This window comes from Artemia sp. Qi Xiang Cuo, chromosome 4 (genome assembly GCF_049724085.1).
Source record: "Artemia sp. Qi Xiang Cuo chromosome 4, ASM4972408v1, whole genome shotgun sequence".
Lineage (NCBI taxonomy): Eukaryota > Metazoa > Arthropoda > Branchiopoda > Anostraca > Artemiidae > Artemia > Artemia sp. Qi Xiang Cuo.
In genome coordinates this window covers 39,586,435-39,606,746 of record NC_142797.1, presented here as the reverse complement: position 1 = coordinate 39,606,746, position 20,312 = coordinate 39,586,435, and the positions used below count along the sequence as shown (strand labels likewise).

General features: G+C 34.2%; 1 protein-coding gene across 1 annotated transcript in view; it reads left to right on the top strand.

Annotated features, from left to right (window-relative positions):
• LOC148953102 (facilitated trehalose transporter Tret1-2 homolog) overlaps positions 1–18,751 on the top strand; it is a 64,876-nt gene extending 46,125 nt beyond the window's left edge. The window contains exons 2-3 of the mRNA XM_089087526.1: positions 15,068–15,200; positions 17,449–18,751. Coding sequence (XP_088943652.1) covers positions 15,089–15,200; positions 17,449–18,737 — 1,401 coding nt within the window. The 5' untranslated portion in view covers positions 15,068–15,088 and the 3' untranslated portion in view covers positions 18,738–18,751. The remainder of the gene's footprint in view (positions 1–15,067; positions 15,201–17,448) is intronic.
• The last annotated feature ends 1,561 nt before the right edge of the window (positions 18,752–20,312 follow it).

The window sequence follows — 20,312 nt, the reverse complement described above, 5'->3', positions numbered from 1 at the left end:
CTTTGAAAAATTAGGAGAATGTAACTGTGACAAGGTAAACTACAACAAAACACTACTGAAATATTCCAACTCTTGCATTTCAACGAAAGAAATTCAAAATGAACTTTGAAAAATCAAGAGAATTTAACTTTTACAAGGTAAACCACAACAAAACACTACTTAAATATTCCAACTCTTGCATTTCAATGAAAGAAATTCAAAATGAACTTTGAAAAATTAAGAGAATGTAACTGTGACAAGGTAAACCACGACAAGACACTATTAAAATATTCCAACTCTTGCATTTCAACGAAAGAAATTCAAAATGAACTTTGAAAAATTAAGAGAATGTAACTGTGACAATGTAAAGCATCACAAAACACTACTGAAATATTCCAACTCTTGCATTTCAACGAAAGAAATTCAAACTGAACTTTGAAAAATCAAGAGAATGTATCTGTGATAAGGTAAACTACAACAAAACACTACTGAAATATTCCAACTCTTGCATTTCAACGAAAGAAATTCAAAATGAACTTTGAAAAATCAAGAGAATGTAACTGTGACAAGGTAAACCACTACAAAACACTAGTGAAAGAAATCACAACGAAAGAAATCGAAAATGAACTTTTAAAAATCAAGAGAATGTAACTGTGAAATGGTAAACCATGACAAAAAACTACTGAAATAATCCAACTCTTGCATTTCAATGAAAGAAATTCAAAATAAACTTTTAAAAATCGAGAGAATGTAACTGTGACAAGCTAAACCACTACAAAACACTAGTGAAAGAAATCACAACGAAAGAAATCGAAAATGAACTTTTAAAAATCAAGAGAATGTAACTGTGAAATGGTAAACCATGACAAAACACTACTGAAATAATCCAACTCTTGCATTTCAATGAAAGAAATTCAAAATGAACTTTGATAAATCGAGAGAATGTAACTGTGACAAGGTAAACCTCAACAAAACACTACTGAAATATTCCAACCCTTGCATTTCAATGAAAGAAATTCAAAATGAACTTTCAAAAATCGAGAGAATGTAACTGTGACAAGGTAAACTACAACAAAACACTGCTGAAATATTCCAACTCTTGTGTTTCAACGAAAGAAATTCAAAATGAACTTTGAAAAATCACGAGAATCTAGCTGTGACAGGTGTGTGACAGCTGTGTTTCAACGAAAGAAATTCAAAATGAACTTTGAAAAATCACGAGAATCTAGCTGTGACAGGGTAAACCAAAACGAAACACTACTGAAATAATCCAACTCTTGCATTTCAACGAAAGAAATCCAAAATGAACTTTGAAAAGTCACGAGAATGTAGCTGTGACAGGGTAAACCACGATAAAACACTACTGAAATAATCCAACTCATACATTTCAATGAAAAAATCAAAATGAACTTTGAAAAATCAAGAGAATGTAACTGTGACAAGGTAAATCACAACAAAACACCATTGAACTATTCCAACTCTTGCATCTCAATTAATGAAATTCAAAATGAACTTTGAAAAATCAAGAAAATGTAACTGCGACAAGGTAAACTACAACAAAACACTACTGAAATATTCCAACTCTTGTATTTCAATGAATGAAATTCAAAATGAACTTTGAAAAATCAAGAGAATCTACCTGCTACAAGGTAAACTACAATAAAAAACAACTGAAATAATCCAACTCTTGCATTTCATTGAAAAAAATCCACAATGAACTTTGAAAATCAAGAGAATGTAAACCTGAGAAGGTAAATCCTGACAAGCCACAACTGAAATATTCCAAGTCTTGCATTTAAACGAATGAAATTCAAAATGAACTTTGAAAAATCTAGAAAATGTAACTGCGACATGGTAAACTACAACAAAACATTACTAAAATATTCCATCTCTTGTAAGTCAATGAAAGAAATCCACACTGAACATTTAAAATTAAGAGAATGTAACTGTGACAAGGTAAACCACTACAAAAAACAACTGAAATAATCCAACTCTTGCATTTTAATGAAAGAAATCCACAATGAACTTTAGAAATCAAGAGAATGTAACTGTGACAAGGTAAACCACGACAAAACATAACTGAAATAATCCAACTCTTGCATTTCAATGAAAGAAATTCAAAATGAACTTTGAAACATCAAGAAAATGTAAGTGTGACAAGGTAAAGCACAACAAAACACTACTGAAATAATCCAACTCTTGCATTACAATGTAAGAAATTCAAATGAACTTTGAAACATCAAGAAAATGTAACTGTGACTATGTAAAGCACAACAAAACACTACTGAAATATTCCAACTCTCGCATTTCAACGAAAGAAATTCAAAATGAACTTTGAAAAATTAAGATAATGTAACTGTGACAAGGTAAACCACGACAAAACACTACTGAAATATTCCAACTCTTGCATTTCAAAGAGAGAAATTCCATAATGAATTTTGAAAAATCAAAACAATGTAACTATAACAAGTTAAACCACGACAAGACACTACTGAAATATTCCAACTCTTGCATTTCAACGCAATAAATTCAAAATGAACTTTGAAAAATTATGAGAATGTAACTGTGACAAGGTAAACCACGACAAGACACTATTGAAATATTCCAACTCTTGTATTTCAACGAAAGAAATTCAAAATGAACTTTGAAAAATTAAGAGAATGTAACTGTGACAATATAAAGCATCACAAAACACTACTGAAATATTCCAACTCTTGCATTTCAATGAAAAAATCAAAATGAACTTTGAAAAATCAAAAGAATGTAACTGTGACATGATAAACCACAACAAAACACTACTGAAATATTCCAACTCTTGCATTTCAACGAACGAAATTCAAAATGAACTTTGAAAAATCAAGAGAATGTAACTGTGACAAGATAAACCACGAGAAAACACTACTGAAATGTTACAACTTATGCATTTCAATGAAAGAAATTCAAAATGAACTTTGAAAAATCAAGAGAATGTAACTATGACAAGGTAAACCACAACAAAACACTACTGAAATATTCCAACTCTTGCATTTCAACGAATAAAATTCAAAATGAACTTTGAAAAATCAAGAAAATGTAACTGCGACAAGGTAAACTGCAACAGAACACTACTGAAATATTCCAACTCTTGCATTTCAATGAAAGAAATTCAAAATAAACTTTGAAAAATCGAGAGAATATAACTGTGACAAGGTAAACCATGACAAAACACTACTGAAATATTCCGACTCTTGCATTTCAATGAAAAAAATCCACAATGAACTTTAAAAAATTAAGAGAATGTAACTGTGACAAGGTAAACCACAACAAAACACTACTGAAATATTCCAACTCTTGCATTTCAACGAAAAAAATTCAAAATTAACTTTGAAAAATCACGAGAATATAACTGTGACAAGGTAAACCATGACAAAACACTACTGAAATGTTCCAACTCATGCATTTCAATGAAAGAAATTCACAATTAACTTTGAAAATCAAGAGAATGTAACTGTGACAAGGTAAATCCTGACAAAACACTACTGAAATATTCCAACTCTTGCATTTCAACGAATGAAATTCAAAATGAACTTTGAAAAATCTAGAAAATGTAACTGTGACAAGGTAAACTACAACAAAACACTACTGAAATATTCCAACTCTTGCATTTCAATGAAAGAAATCCGCAATGAACGTTGAAAATCAAGAGAATGTAACTGCGAAAAGGTAAACCATGACAAAACACTAATGAAATATTCCAACTCATGCAATTCAACGAAATAAATTCAAAATGAACTTTGAAAAAAAAAGAAATTGTAACTCCGACAGGTTAAACTACAAAAAAACACTACTGAAATATTGTAGCTCTTTAATTTCGATTAAATAAATCATATACTAAAACCTAAAATAAGGATAACGTAACTTCAACAAGGTAAACACTGAAAAAAAACTACTGAAATCTTCCAACGCTTACATTTCAACGAAAGAAATTCAAAATTATCTTTTAAAATCGTTAGAATTTAACTCTGACACGGTACACCACGAGAAAACACTACTGAAATAATCCAACTTTTGCATTTCAATGAAAGAAATTCAAAATGAACTTTGAAAAATCAAGAAAATGTAACTGTGACAAGGTAAACCACAACAAAACACTAGTGAAATATTCCAACTCTTGCATTTCAATGAAAGAAATTCAAATGAACTTTGAAAAATTAAGAGAATGTAACTGTGACAAGGTAAACTACAACAAAACACTACTGAAATATTCCAACTCTTGCATTTCAACGAAAGAAAATCAAAATGAACTTTGAAAAATTAAGAAAATGTAACTGTAACAAGGTAAACCACGAAAAAACACTACTGACACATTCCAACTCTTGCACTTCAATGAAAGAAATTAGAAATGAACTTTGAAAAATTATGAAAATGTAACTCTGACAAGGTAAGCAATGACAATACACTGCTGAAATATTCCAACTCTTGCATTTCAACGAAAGACATTCAAAATGAACTTTGAAAAATTAAGAGAATATAACTTTGACAATGTAAAGTATCACAAAACACTACTGAAATATTCCAACTCTTGCATTTCAACGAAAAATATTCAAAATGAACTTTGAAAAATTAAGAAAATGTAACTGTGACAAGGTAAACTACAACAAAACACTACTGAAATATTCCAACTTTTGCATTTCAACGAAAGAAATTCAAAATGAACTTTGAAAAATCAAGAGGTTGTAACTGTGACAAGGTATACCACAACAAAACACTAGTGAAATAATCCAACTCTTGCATTTCAATGAAAGAAATTCAAAATAAACTTTGAAAAATCGAGAGAATGTAACTGTGACAAGGTAAACCACTACAAAACACTAGTGAAATATTCCAACTCTTGCATTTCAAGGAAAGAAATCGAAAATGAGCTTTTAAAAATCAAGAGAATGTAACTGTGAAATGGTAAACCATGACAAAACACTACTGAAATAATCTAGCTCTTGCATTTCAATGAAAGAAATTCAAAATGAACTTTGAAAAATCGAGAGAATGTAACTGTGACAAGGTAAACCACAACAAACCACTACTGAAATATTCCAACCCTTGCATTTCAATGAAAGAAATTCAAAATGAACTTTCAAAAATCGAGAGAATGTAACTGTGACAAGGTAAACTACAACAAAACACTACTGAAATATTCCAACTCTTGCATTTCAACGAAAGAAATTCAAAATGAACTTTGAAAAATCAAGAGAATGTAGCTAAGACAGGTTAAACCACGACAAAACACTACTGAAATAATCCAACTCTTGCATTTCAACGAAAGAAATCCAAAATGAACTTTGAAAAATCACGAGAATGTAGCGGTGACAAGGTAAACCACGATAGAACACTACTGAAATAATCCAACTCTTGCATTTCAATGAAAAAATCAAAATAAACTTTGAAAAATCAAGAGAATGTAACTGTGACATGATAAACCACAACAAAACACTACTGAAATATTCCAACTCTTGCATTTCAACGAACGAAATTCAAAATGAACTTTGAAAAATCAAGAGAATGTAACTGTGACAAGATAAACCACGAGAAAACACTACTGAAATGTTACAACTTATGCATTTCAATGAAAGAAATTCAAAATGAACTTTGAAAAATCAAGAGAATGTAACTATGACAAGGTAAACCACAACAAAACACTATTGAAATATTCTAACTCTTGCATTTCAACTAATGAAATTCAAAATGAACTTTGAAAAATCAAGATAATGTAACTGCGACAAGGTAAACTACAACAAAACACTACTAAAATATTCCAACTCTTGCATTTCAATGGATGAAATTCAAAATAAACTTTTAAAAATTTAGAGAATGTAACTCTGACAAGGTAAACCATGACAAAACACTACTGAAATATTCCAACTCTTGCATTTCAATGAAAAATATCCACAATGAACTTTAAAAAATAAAGAGAATGTAACTGTGACACGATAAACCACAATAAAACACTACTGAAATATTACAACTCTTGCATTTCAACTAAAGAAATTCAAAATGAACTTGGAAAAGTAAAGAGAATGTAACTATGACAAGGTAAACCACGACGAAACACTACTGAAATGTTCCAACTCATGCATTTCAATGAAAGAAATTCAAAATGAAGTTTGAAAATCAAGAGAATGTAACTGCGACAAGGTAAACCACGACAAAACACTACTGAAATGTTCCAACTCATGAATTTCAACGAATGAAATTCAAAATGAACTTTGAAAAATCAAGAAAATGTAACTACGACAGGGTAAACTACAACAAAACACTACAGAAATATTCCAACTCTTTCATTTCAATGAAAGAAATCCGCAATGAACGTTTAAAATTGATAGAATGTAACTGCGAAAAGGTAAACCATGACAAAACACTACTGAAATATTCCAAATCTTGAATTTCAAAGAATGAAATTCAAAATTAACTTTGAAAAATCAAGAAAATGTAACTGAGACAAGGTAGACTAAAAAAAAACACTAATGAAATATTCAAACTCTTGCATTTCGATGAAAGAAATACACAATGAACATTGAAAATCAGGAGAATGTAACTGTGACAAGGTAAACCCTGACAAAACACTACTGAAATAATCCAACTCTTGCATTTCAATTAAAGAAATCCACAATGAACTTTTAAAATCAAGAGAATGTAACTGTGACAAGGTAAACCACGACAAAACACTACTAAAATAATCCAACTCTTGCATTTCAATGAAAGAAATTCAAAATGAACTTTGAAAAATCAGGAAAATGTAACTGTGACAAGGTAAACCACAACAAAACACTAGTGAAATATTCCAACTCTTGCATTTCAATTAAAGAAATTCAAATTGAACTTTGAAAAATTAAGAGAATCTAACTGCGAAATGGTAAATCATGACAAAACACTACTGAAATATTCAAACTCTTGCATTTCAACGAAGGAAATCCAAAATTGACTTTGAATAATCAAGAGAATGTAACTTTGAAATGGTAAACCACGACAAAACACTAGTTAAATAATCCAACTCTTTCATTTCACTTAAATAAATTAAAATTGAACATTTAAAAATTAAGAGAAGGTAAATTTGACATTGTATACCACGAAAATACACTACTGAAATAATCAAACTCTTGCATTTCAATGAAATAAATTCAAAATGAACTTTGAAAAATCAAGAGAATCTAACTGCGACATGGTCAATCATGACAAAACACTACTGAATTATTCAAACTTGCATTTCAATGAAGGAAATCCAAAATGGACTTTGAAAAATCAAGAAAATGTAACTGTGACAAGGTAAACCACAACAAAACACTACTGAAATATACCAGCTCTTGCATTTCAATGAAATAAATTCAAAATGAACTTTGAAAAACTAAGAGAATGTAACTGCGACAAGGTAAGCCATGACAAAACACTACTGAAATAATCCAACTCTTGCATTTCAATGAAAGAAATTCAAATTAACTTTGAAAAATCAAGAGAATGAAAGTGTGACAGGGTAAACCCCGACAAAACACTACTGAATTATTCCAACTCTTGCATTTCAACGAATGAAATCCAAAATGAACTTTGAAAAATCAAGAGAATGTAGCTGTGACAAGGTAAACCACGGTAAAACACTATTCAAATAATCCAACTCTTGCATTTCAATGAAAAAAATGAAAATTAACTTTGAAAAATCAAGAGAATGTAACTGCGACACGATAAACCACAACAAAACACTGCTGACATATTCCAACTCTTGCATTTCAACGAAAGAAATTCAAAATGAACTTTGAAAAATCGAGAGAATGTAACTGTGACAAGGTAAACCATGACAGAACACTACTGAAATATTCCGACTCTTGCATTTCAATGAAAAAAAATCCACAATGAACTTTCAAAAATTAAGAGAATGTAACTGTGACACGATAAACCACAACAAAGCACTACTGAATTATTCCAACTCTTGCATTTCAACGAAAGAAATCCAAAATGAACTTTGAATAATCAAGAGAATATAACTATGACAAGGTAAACCATGACAATACACTACTGAAATGTTCCAACTCATGCATTTCAATGAAAGAAATCCAAAATGAACTTTAAAAATCAAGAGAATGAAAGTGCGACAAGGTAATCCATGACAAAACACTACTGAACTATTCCAACTCTTGCATTTCAACGAATGAAATTCAAAATGAACTTTGAAAAATCAAGAAAATGTAACTGCGACAAGGTAAACTACGACAAAACACTACTGAAATATTCCTACTCTTGCATTTCAATGAAAGAAATCCGCAATGAACGTTAAAAATTATGAGAATATAACTGTGCCAAGATAAACTACAACAAAACACTAATGAAATATTCCAACTCTTGCATTTCAATGAAAGAAATCCGCAATGAAACTTGAAAATCAAGAGAATGTAACTGCGACAAGGTAAACCATGACAAAACACTAATGACATAATCCAACTCTTGCATGTTAAAGATAGAAATCCACAATAAACTTTGAAAATCAAGAGAATGTAACTGTGACAATGTAAACCATGACAAACCACTACTGAAATATTCCAACACTTGCATTTTAACGAAAAAAATCCAAACAGAACATTCAAAAATCAAGAGAATGTAACTGAGACACGATACACCATGACAAAACACTAATGTTGTGAGGGGGAGTCAAAAGTTGGGGGGTGGTGCCCTTTTGTGCCCCAAAATGCACAAATTAAAAAATATAAAAAAATGGGGGCTCAGGGGCCTTTGGGGCGCCGGGGGCCCTTTGGGAGCCCGGGGGACCTTTGGGGGTCGGGGGTTTCCTTTGGGGTTAAGGTAAGGGGATCGGAGCCCTTTGGGGTTGGGGTAGGGGACCTCACGACACTGTTCAAATGGAACTTGTGTATTATAACGACCCCAGAGTTTCACCCTGAAATCCTCTTCTAAAACATTTTCTAAAATCATCTTTTAAAATGTCTCTAACTGTTTTGCCGAAATAATTCCCTAAAATGTCTAAAACGGTTTCGCCCAAATAACCCCTAAACGTAATTTCTGCGTGTTCCTTTTGTTTTGGCATCCCTGCGCTATCACATTTGAAATTACTAGGAAACCCTTTCCCACGTTAATCTCTTCATCTCTAAGATCAAAACATTCGCCCGGAAACAATCAACCTTGACATAATCTGTCAGACGCTAATGAACTTCGCCCGGAAACAATTCTCCTTGACATCATCTGTCAGACGTTAATGAACTTTGCCCGGAGACATTTTTCCTTGACATCATCTGTCAGACGTTAATTAACTTCTCCGCGAGACATTTCTCCTTGACATTATCTGTCAGACGTTAATTAACTTTGCCCGGAGACATTTCTCGGAAACCTGTTCTCCCTGGGGATTCCTTGCCCATATTTGGTGTGGGGTCGGGACTGACAGCATAGGTGCTCTCCCTGGGGATTCCATGCCCATATTTGGTGCCCCATCACGACTGACATTACCACGTGTTCTCCCTAGGGACTCTATGCCCATATATGGACTCCCGTCACGACCTTTACCCCCCTTTCTACTTTTGTTACGTCGGAGGATATTTCCATGGAGGATGTTTCCTTGGGGGAAGGGACATTTCCAGGAAAGGGGAGCCATATTTCCGTGAAGTTTTTCATTGTTTAAAAAAAATAGAGTTGTGAGAAAGCCAAACTTTAGCGTAAAGAGCGAGGCGTTGAGGAAGGGACAGCCCCTTTCATATACAGAATAATTTCTGTTCGTTTTAAGTTTTAACGTCGTTCCTTACTTTCAGTTAAAAAAAACTTGATTTTTTTTTTAATTTTTGAACGTTTTTGAATTAATGCAGGTTTTGATTTTGGCTCACCGTGCATGAATAATAAAAACATTGTAATATTAATTTTGATTCTATTTAGTTAAATAACTTTTTCGATACCTGTTTAAATTTATTTACTAATGTTTTTATTTGTAATAGATATACGTTACTTACAAATTAGTTTACGCAATGGAACTCAGTGGTCTTCTATTTTTAATCAATATAATAGAGGGTTCGCCCCCTAGTCAATACCTTGCTCTTTAAGCTAAAGTTTTAATTTTGTTCCAATTCCTTAAAAATGACCCCTTAATCACAAATTCCGTTAATTAGAATAAATAGCTCTTATGAAAGTACTAAATAATCTTTGGCTTAAAGAGCAAGGTATTGACTAGGGGATGAACCCAATCATATACGTAATGTTGTCTGTTGTTTTAAGTTTTGATGTTGCTCCTTACTTTCAGTTAAAAATCTTGTTTTTTTACATATAATTTCTGATCTTTTTTAAAATAATGCTGGGAAATCCGACACCCCCTTTATAGCAATATCCCTTCTCCCATGAAAACCTCCTTCATGGTAAGATCCTTCCACATGACTCCCGATCCACTCCCCCCCACTACCAGAAAAAATCCCCTCTGAAAACGTCTGCATACTTCCCAATAACCAATACTATATCTTAACATTGGGTAAAGTTCATAACTTTCAGCCCTCCCCCCGGGGACTTTGAGAGATTAAGTCATCCTAAAAGACATAGTTATCATATTTTCGACTATGCTGAACAAAATGGCTATCTCAAAATTTTGATCGGGTGACTTTGGGAAAAACATTAGCGTGGGAGGGGGCCTAGTTGCCTTCCATTTTTATTTGTCACTTAAAAAGGGCACTAGAACTTTTAATTTCCGTTCGAATGAGCCCTCCCACGATACTCTAGGACCACTGGGTCAATACGATCAACCCTGGGGAAAAAAACAAAAAAACAAACAAACAAACAAATAAACACGCATCCGGGGTCTTTCTTCTGGCAAAAAAATGCAAAATTCCACATTTTTGTAGATAGGAGCTTGAAACCTCCGCAGTAAGGTTCTCTGATACGCTGAATATGATGGTGTGATTTTTTAGGGTTCTATAACTTTTAGGGGGTCTTATCCCCTTTTTTCGAAAATCAGCCTAATTTTCTCAGGCGCGTAACTTTTGATAGGTAGAAATAAACTTGATGAACTTATATATTTGAAATCAGCATTAAAATCTGATTCTTTTGATTATCTCTTGGTATCTAAATTCCGTTTTCTACAGTTTCGGTTACCATTGAGCCGGGTCGCTCCTTACTTACAGTTCGTTACCACGAACTGTTTGACATAGTATAAAACTAAGAGGTAAAATTTTACTTTAGGTACTTTTGGCTATCTTGGAAAAGGGTTAGGTTAGGAAAATTAAACTTTCAATTATGGGTCTACAGGTTAAAGTATGTCCCGGGAGAGTATTTTGAAGTACTTACCTCCATTCCTTCTCCCTCAAAAGGGTCCTGACCTTTGATGACCTTTAAAAATCTGTCTGTTATAAAATTGAAATCTTTCAGAATAGTTCTTCTGCTTAAATCAAGTATAACAGAATTGTTTTCAGCTTCACAACTTTGCTCAATCCCAATTTGTAAGGTTTTAAAGATATGCAAATACATTTCTTAAATTTTGGAAAAAAACTAACAATTGATATGGCTTAAAATTCTACTCAAATAACAGGAATTGCATTTTAGAACTAAAGCCAGAGAAAAGAAAACTGATAACTGAAAATTAAGGTAAAATGCTGTTTTGTCAAAATTTCAATAGGTATAATTGACCTGTCATGTCGGAAAATTTCAGAACCATCTAGAGGGAGATGGGGTGGAGGTAGGTACTTCAAAATACCTTCCCGCCACATACTTTAGCAAGTAGTCCCATCCCTAAAAGTTTCAGTTTCCTAACCTAACCCCTTTCCAAGATAGCCAAACGTAGCTAAAGTATAATTTTACCAACTATGATATTAGTTACACACTCCAATGCCCATAATGTTAGGCTAGCGACTAACCGGGAGTGACCACGAGCTTTTTACATGATTTACTAATAGTGCGGGCGAAAAGCACCAAAACGCTTCCGTGTTTGAGGAAAGCACCAAAATTGGCTGAGATGTACTTTCGAGCATGTTGCTTAATATGGATTGGTTACGCAAGCAAAATTTTTCCTCGGAACGCCGCTAGATGGCTTGAAATTCAAGATGGCGGATGAAAAATACGAGTTTGTCCAAATAAGAAAACATGGCCGTTCAAATAGGCTAGTATGGGGTAATCGATTGCACAGGTTCCAAATATGAGCTTAAAAAAAAACCGAAATTGTACCGTAGCGCGACTTGGCGCCTAAAATTCAAGATGGTGGTCGAAAACATGAGTTTGTCAAAATAAAAAGATATGACGACTCAAATAGGCCAGTATGGAGTAATCGATGGCAGAAGTTCCGAATTTGAACGTAAAACTAATCAAAATCGTACCGTAGTGTTATCAGGCGCTTCAGGCTCAAGATGGCGGTTGAAGAAGACAAGTTTTATTAAAAGAAGAAGTAACAACTTCAAACGGGCGGACTAGGAGCAATCGATACTTCAGATTCTGAAAACGCACGTATATGTACATAAATATACCTTAGTTACACCGTTGATCCTCTTGGGGTCTAAGCTTAGTTGAACCGTTGAGCGGCTTGGGGTCTAAAATCGAAGATGGCAGAAGAAAATGTCAGCTTTCCGAATCGCGCGAGGGTCATGATCCCGATATAACAGGCTGGAGTGGAGTAATTAATGCAGCAGTTTTAAATATCGTCCTGTCATTCCGAAAAACGCCTTACAGTAGTAAAGTCGGTACAGTACAAATTGCCTGAGTATGAGACCATGACGCGTCCAATTTATGGCCTTTGTTTACATTTGCTAAACCAAAACCAGGTAAATAATTGTTAACTCTTTATCTCTATATTTATTTTCAATGAATCAACAGAAGCTAAACGGACAGATTAAAGCATTTAAGAATTATAGTTTTATCAGTAACACAAAGAGATCAATCGAATTTTCTGGTAAAAAAAAATCGCATGTTCAACAATTATATCACTTAGGTTTGCACCTGCATAGTGGGCTATAGTTAAGGTACAAATTTTCTGCAGCGGCATCTTCTTTCACACCCTTCTTTGCAGCCCCAAAGCCCTGTCTCACAACAGACATTTGATGCTAGCGGAAGGGAACCCACCCAATTGGGAAGCTGCTTTCCCTCGATATCTCTGACCCAGTCAAAGTCAGAAAAACTGGGAAGGGTGGGTGTTGATTTCAGGCTGCAACTCCACACAATGTGTGGAGTCATGTCATGTCAGTCAGGTCATGTCATGACCTGACTGTAGTGCAGCTCTAAGGATATGTTGTAAAAGTGAAGCAGTAGCCGGAGGGAGTCTTTGCATGTTCTTGGTCTTTTGTCATGGAAGTGTTCAAGGTCGTTAAAGGTCAAGAGCAGTTATGTCACTTGGGAAGGCTGGTTAGTCAGTTGAAGGAAAGTCTTTTTCAGTCCTAGCATATTTTGTCAAGTCGCAAAGAACTGCCTCTTTGAGTGGTGAATAAAAGAAGAAACGGTATGAAATCCTGTAAGCGCGTGGAAGAACAGAAGTTCCTGTGATTTCATCGGCCCGAGCGATCGAACTATTTCGTGAATGGGAGCGTAGTTTAGGTTGGTACCGACACCAAACACAATAAATAGTTCAGATACTCAAGTGCGATCAAAGCATGAGATTGCAATCACAATCAAGTCTGTGTCCACCGTTCGTATGAGAATCGAGAATGTCCTTGTAAGACTGCGTCACAAGCGTGAAGCAAAAAGTGGGTGTCAGCCTCTTCGTGTGAACATAACTGGATGAGGTTCTGCTCTTCGAATGCCTGGTTAGCTATGCACGTGTCTCCAGTAGTGCAATGTACTCGTTTTGACGTTGGAGACATTTTCACGACAGCATGGGACAGCAGGTTAAACATGTCTGTTTTGTTGGCATCTACTTGCAGGAATTCTTTCCGCTTCAATGGGATTTGTGTGTTTGGAACAACTTTCAGTCGTGAACCCTTGCCTCTCTGACTTCTGACAGACGACTTTAGACTATCTAATTTGTAAACATCGAATACGAGGTCAAATCTCTCGACAAATCTGAGCTGCTAGTATATCATGGGAAAACATGTTTTCTGCATATTCTCCGAAGATCCTGGAATTACTTGGGTTCAACATTTGCACAAGAGCAGCTCTGTCAATCAGTTTCGCTGTCATATTTGGAAAGTTAATCTCAGCAGCTGGGGTTAAGCTGATTAAGATATCTGCAAGTTAAGCGTTGTTACCAACACGATTCTGGCTACTTGACGTCAAAGCCGGCGGATACCGACTGTTTTCGTGTTTGAAGAAGGCGTCTATGTCACCTCCTCGAGCAGCACAGCCCACGTAAAGTGCTCCAAAGAGTGATGCATATTTTTTTGTTTCGCTGAGCGGAATTTTCGCTGAAGTTGGTCTTTTCTTCTTAGACCCCCCAAATATAGCAATGCAATTCTTGACCAACGGAGTTGTTGTTGGTTTGGAGCATTCAACTTATGTTATTTTTGCGTTCATATTCAGAACTTATGCCATAGATTAACGCATACTAGCCTATTTGATCGGTAATGTCTTTTCATTTTGACAAACTCGTATTTTCGTGTGTTATTTTGGATTTGAGGCACCCAGCTGCACTACGTACAACTACGGAACGGCCATGTTTTCTCATGTTTACAAACTCGTGTTTTCGCCAGCCATCTTGGATTTCAAGCCACCTGGTGGCGTTCCGAGGAAATATTTCGCTTGTGTAATTGAGTCGTATTAAAGTGCATGCTCAAAAGTACATCTCAGCCAATTTTGGTGCTTTCCTCAAGCACGGAAGTATTCTGTTGTTTTTTGACACTTTTTGCCCTCACTATAAAATTACAATTGGAGAAAGAAAACGTATTATTTGAAGGTCAGTCTATTAACTATTCGGCTTAAATGTGGAAAGGTGACTCATACTATTGCAGTCAAAGCATTGAAATTTAATTACTTTGCAAAGCCAAGCTATAGGTAACTTAGCTTTGTAATTATGAACAGTCTGTCAAATAATTATAAGGCATTTACGAAAAGGGAGGGCTTATCTGATATATAATTGGGTTTCTTACAACACAGAAGTTATTTGTAAATATGGATTAGTGTTAATTGAAATTTATCTCTGTATTTTGGTAATAACAACTATAGGTTTTTCTAGGATGATGTATCAATTTTGAAGATGAAAAGCATCGAAAAAATTGATGAAACCTTCCAAATGAAGCAAGTTAAAAGAATCGAAAATAATGAGGCAAAAGCAAAACTTGCGCCTCAGCTTTTTGCAGCCTTAGCTGGTAAGTGGGAAAAGAACAGATTTTTCGAATTAATTAATTCGAAAAATCCAATCTGTTTCAAAAATCAAATCAAAAATTCCAGTATGCAAATCTGTTTTAATGCCATCATTGTTTATTTTACATCCAACGAAAATTGCTTTCTATTAAAATAATGCTAAATTTTTGGCTTCAATTTTATCCACTTTCTTAGCCACTGAACAAACGCATTGCAATAGTTTAAAACTGAAAACGGTCTGTATTTCGAGTAATGTCTTCTTATTTGTCATAATATCGACAATAATACAACAAAATGAATATTGCAAGGCTAATCAAGGTTTTAAAGGAGGGTGGTGCTAATCCTTCTCCCAAGACGTAAGGAATTTTATGTACCTTTAATACACATCGAAACTGTGACATTTTAATTTGTATATTGCATTCAAAATTGTCAATTTTGTCGTTCCGGGTACAATTACCTCGGGCACCTCTTTACTCGAATTGCGTTACTAGTGACTATTTAACATTGACAATACACCTATATGCTCTTTATACACTTTACACTTTATAATCCCCAAAAGAATGTTTGAAAGGATAGTTACCAAATCTTAAAAGAAATAGAAATTATTTTGCTACCAATTCACCAAATAGAAATTATTAGCAAATCATTAAGAAAGGATATCAAATTGCTTACTACAACTTAAAGACATATTTTTTAACATCTATCTAATAAATATTGGCCTTTTTATTTTAATCAGAGACGTATAGGAAAAAAACAATGTTACCTTCCTAAATTACCCCCTTAGATCTTGAAAATTGCCTTTTTTTGTTATCATTGAAAAAGATTAGAATATTTAAAATTAAAAAAAATTCTGTGGAATTTTCATCGAAAAAACTTGATTGAAAAAGAAAACAAATTGCACCTTCCCTTTAAATTTTGAAAAATTTTATTTTTAAAGGATTTTTATTTAAAAATAAATTGTTTTTTATTTCATAAAAAAATGGATTAAACAACAAAATTACCGCCACCCTGGATTTTGAAAAATACATTTCTGACACCCCCACACTTTCGTGATCTGGCCCCATAGTAAGTATTGTGAAGCTTTCAAGGGTGCTGAGAAATCTGAGACCACTGTTGAAATGAACCGATCTAAAATCTATGGCTAATATTGCAACCGAGAAGTTTCAAATCAAAAACATTAAGTACATTTTTCAAAACAGGTGCTCAATTTCCACGGAAGTTGGTACTTAAGCATAGGGCCTGCTGATGACAAATCTGAGGCAGATATTTTGATGAATGATTCCAAAATTAAAAGACATGAAATACATAATTCAAATTTGGTGTGTAGTTCAATCGAAGTTGACAGTCTACAGTTTTGAGCTTACTGCTACCAAATCTCAAGCTAGTATTGCAAAAAGACGATTTATTTTCTTTTGATTTGGAGAAAGATAATTTAGTATTTCATACAGGAAATAGACTCTAGGTTTTTTGAAAATTCATCAAAATAGGCTGTTGATAGAGTTTCCAAGCAAAAATAGGAATTTGTGAAACCCTGTAGCCATAAATACTAAAGCAAATAATATTAAAACTGCAAGGCTCATGTCTTACGATGAGGCTTGTTTTTCATTTAAACATTTGTTTTCCTTCCTAGTTTTTTTTTTCTCTTTTTTAACTAGGAAAAATGAATCTTCCGAAGGAGAATTATATCTCCAGAAGTCATAGCTACCAACTAAACTTTGTTTTCCATTATATAAATATTTTAAGATTATTGATATATAAAAATGATAGTTCACTTGAGCAAATAAGAAGCGTAAATGCGTCTAAGCCTTGGGGGGGGGGGGGGTCAAAATTGGTCAAAGAAGTGTTGGTAGGGATATTTTGAGAAAATTATACAGAAATGTAACACAGTCTAAGTAAGTGCATCTTAAAAATATATTACATTGCACCTGCACTTAGTGGGAGGGAAACTGATAATAATTAGGCTAAAAAATCACTTGTTTGGTTTCTTACACCACCCCCTACCCTTTCTGAAGAAATATATCCGACCTCCTTCACCAAAAAATGACCGACAGTGATATATGGTTAACATCGCCTTTTGAAATGTATGGTCAAACAAAAAGATGTTGCTAGACCGTTTGTTGTAGCTCATTGATAAACATTACAATGCAGTGTTTTTAGTTTTTTCTTTTAAAAAAGGATTCTCTGTCTGTTCTTGTTGTATTATTCCACCGCAGAATATCTAGTAGTTTATTGTATTGTTTTCTTATTTTTCAGCCCACCTTGGAGCTTTCACACTTGGTGCTGGCATTGGATGGTCTTCTCCGTCAATACCCCAGCTGGATGGAAGCTACACTAAATTGGAACTGTCACTAATAAGCTCATTATTAAATTTTGGGGCTTTTTTGGGTTCCATCCTGGGTGGCTTCCTTGTCAATAAACTGGGTCGGAAAAGGCTTTCCATGACAACCTCACCAATTTTTGTATCGGGATTTTTGCTTGTAGGTTTATCCCGTAATCTAACTATGTTTGTTGCTGGGAGACTGCTTGTGGGTGTAGGAGGAGGAATTGCATCTGTAGCCTCACCAATTTATGTTGCCGAAATTTCAACGCCAAGATATAGAGGTGCATTCGGATCTGGTTTTACGCTATTAATAGTCTTGGGCATTACAGTTACATATACTGTTGGAATTTTCACGTCTTGGTCAACCCTTTCACTAATTTCTATTGTTTTTCCATTATGCAACTTCGTATGTATGTTAGTTGTGCCTGAATCACCAAACTACCTAATAATAAAAGATGAAGACACTCAAGCACGAAATTCTCTGATATGGCTACGGGGAAAAGAATATCCTCATGAAATAGAGCTTTCAGACATAAGGAAAAGTGTTGAAGCTACAAGAAATATAAAAGTGAAATTTAGGGATTTAATCTCAGCGGAAGTACTAAAACCCCTATTTCTAGGCATGTCTCTTATGTTCTTTCAGCAATTCAGTGGTATTAATGCCGCCCTTTATAATTTAGCTTCAATATTCAGTGCAGCTGGTGGTGACTTAAACAGTAACGTTCAATCAGTTATTGTTGCATTGGTCCAGCTCACTGCTACCTTAACAACAGTGTTTATTGCCGATCTTGTTGGGAGAAAAGTTCTTCTCTCTGCCTCCGGTGTTTTTATGACCATATCACATGCAGTGTTAGGAACTTATTTCTACTTAAATTCTCATAATCCGGAGAGTATTTTGTCTTTAGGATGGTTACCTTTGGCTTCTCTAATTGTATATATTACATTTTATTCATTTGGTTTTGGTCCTTTGCCCTGGGCAATTATGGGAGAAATACTACCAGTGCATGTAAAAGGAACAGTAAGCTCTATAATATCTGGTTTTAGTTGGGGCTTAGCTTTTCTGGTAACTTTCTTTTTTGAAAGTTTTATTGAATTAATGGGACAATCTGGTGTATTTTGGATGTTCGGCTCCTTTTCATTGTTGTCAGTGATTTATGTGATATCTTATGTACCTGAAACAAAAGGTAAAACGTTACAAGAAATTCAAAGATGTTTTAAATAAATTATTCAATTCAATTTGAAGGTGTACTTTATTTTTAACACGAAAAACGAAAAAAAACTGCTAGCTTTGGTTTAGTAAAATGCCTGAACGGATTATCCTTGCACGTGTCTGTAAAAGCTCTATGCACATGGCTAGAAACTGAAATAACTGTTCCAGTTTCTTCACTGGTGTAGCAGAAATATACTACTACTACTACTGCTACTAACAACTCACTGGAGCACCAAGCCGCCTGAGGCCAACACATCTACGCAAGCTACTCCTCCATCCCTATCTATTTACAGCCTTTCTCTTTACAACCTCCCAAGAAGTTACCATTCCCCTTAAATCTTTCCTCGCGACATCCTCCCAACCCATACAAGGACGACCTGCTTTTATTTGGCCCTAGACGATTGGCTGACAAGGACTATTTTTGGCAATCTGTCATCTTTCATTCTTAGAACGTGTCCTAGTCATCTATATAGCACAAACTAAGATAAGATAAGAAAGAACCTTGTTGAATAGGACTCTAGCCTTATTCCAAAAATATGTAAAACTTTTGTTTCTATTTACCTTAATTATCTCTTCTTGAAATTTTGGATAAGAAAATCTTCTTTTTAAGATTTAAGCAATCCCCGCTACAAAAATACTGCTTAACATTACCCTAATAGCTGGTGCACAAATATGGAGTCCCTTATGACCGTCAGTAGTGCTATTTACAAGGTATATAAAAAAACATTCTTTGATTGGAATGTATATGTTAGTAGAAATGACCCTATAACTCCGAAAACTCACCCCTGCTGCCACCTACAATTTTTTTTAACACCAAATATGTGCATAGAGTCATTAGGGAGAACACGCGGTTAATGGGGTCAATGACCTAAATTTCCAAGATCGATGTTGTTGTTGTTGTTGTTTTGGCCATGTGCATAGAGTCATTAGGGAGAACACGTGGTTAATTAAAGCGATTGGGAATTTGGAACACCTGTGCTGTCAGTCATTAATCAAATTGTTTCCGGGCAAAGTTTAATAATGTCTGACAGGTACTGTCAATCATTAATCAAATTGTTTCCAGGCGAAGTTTAATAATGTCTGACAGGTGATGTCAAGATTGATTGATATGTCACGAAATGGAAATTAATTTGTTGTTTCTAAGGGGAATTATTGATTCAAGAAAGGGGAATTAATTTGTTGTTTCTAAGGGGAATTATTGATTCACGAAAGGGGAAATAATTTGATGTTTCTAAGGGAAAGGTGGGAAAGAGATATATTGATTGTGTAATCAAAGGGAGAGAATTCCCGAGAAATTGATTACATAATCGGTAGAACCCTATCAGAAGATCATGACGGGAATCCATTTATGGGCATAGAATGACGTAATCAACTAGGACAAATGGATTTCTTTATATTTATATTATATAATTATCTCTTCTTGAAATTTTGGATAAGAAAATCTTCTTTTTAAGATTTAAGCAATCCCCGCTACAAAAATACTGCTTAACATTACCCTAATAGCTGGTGCACAAATATGGAGTCCCTTATGACCGTAAGTAGTGCTATTTACAAGGTATATAAAAAAACATTCTTTGATTGGAATGT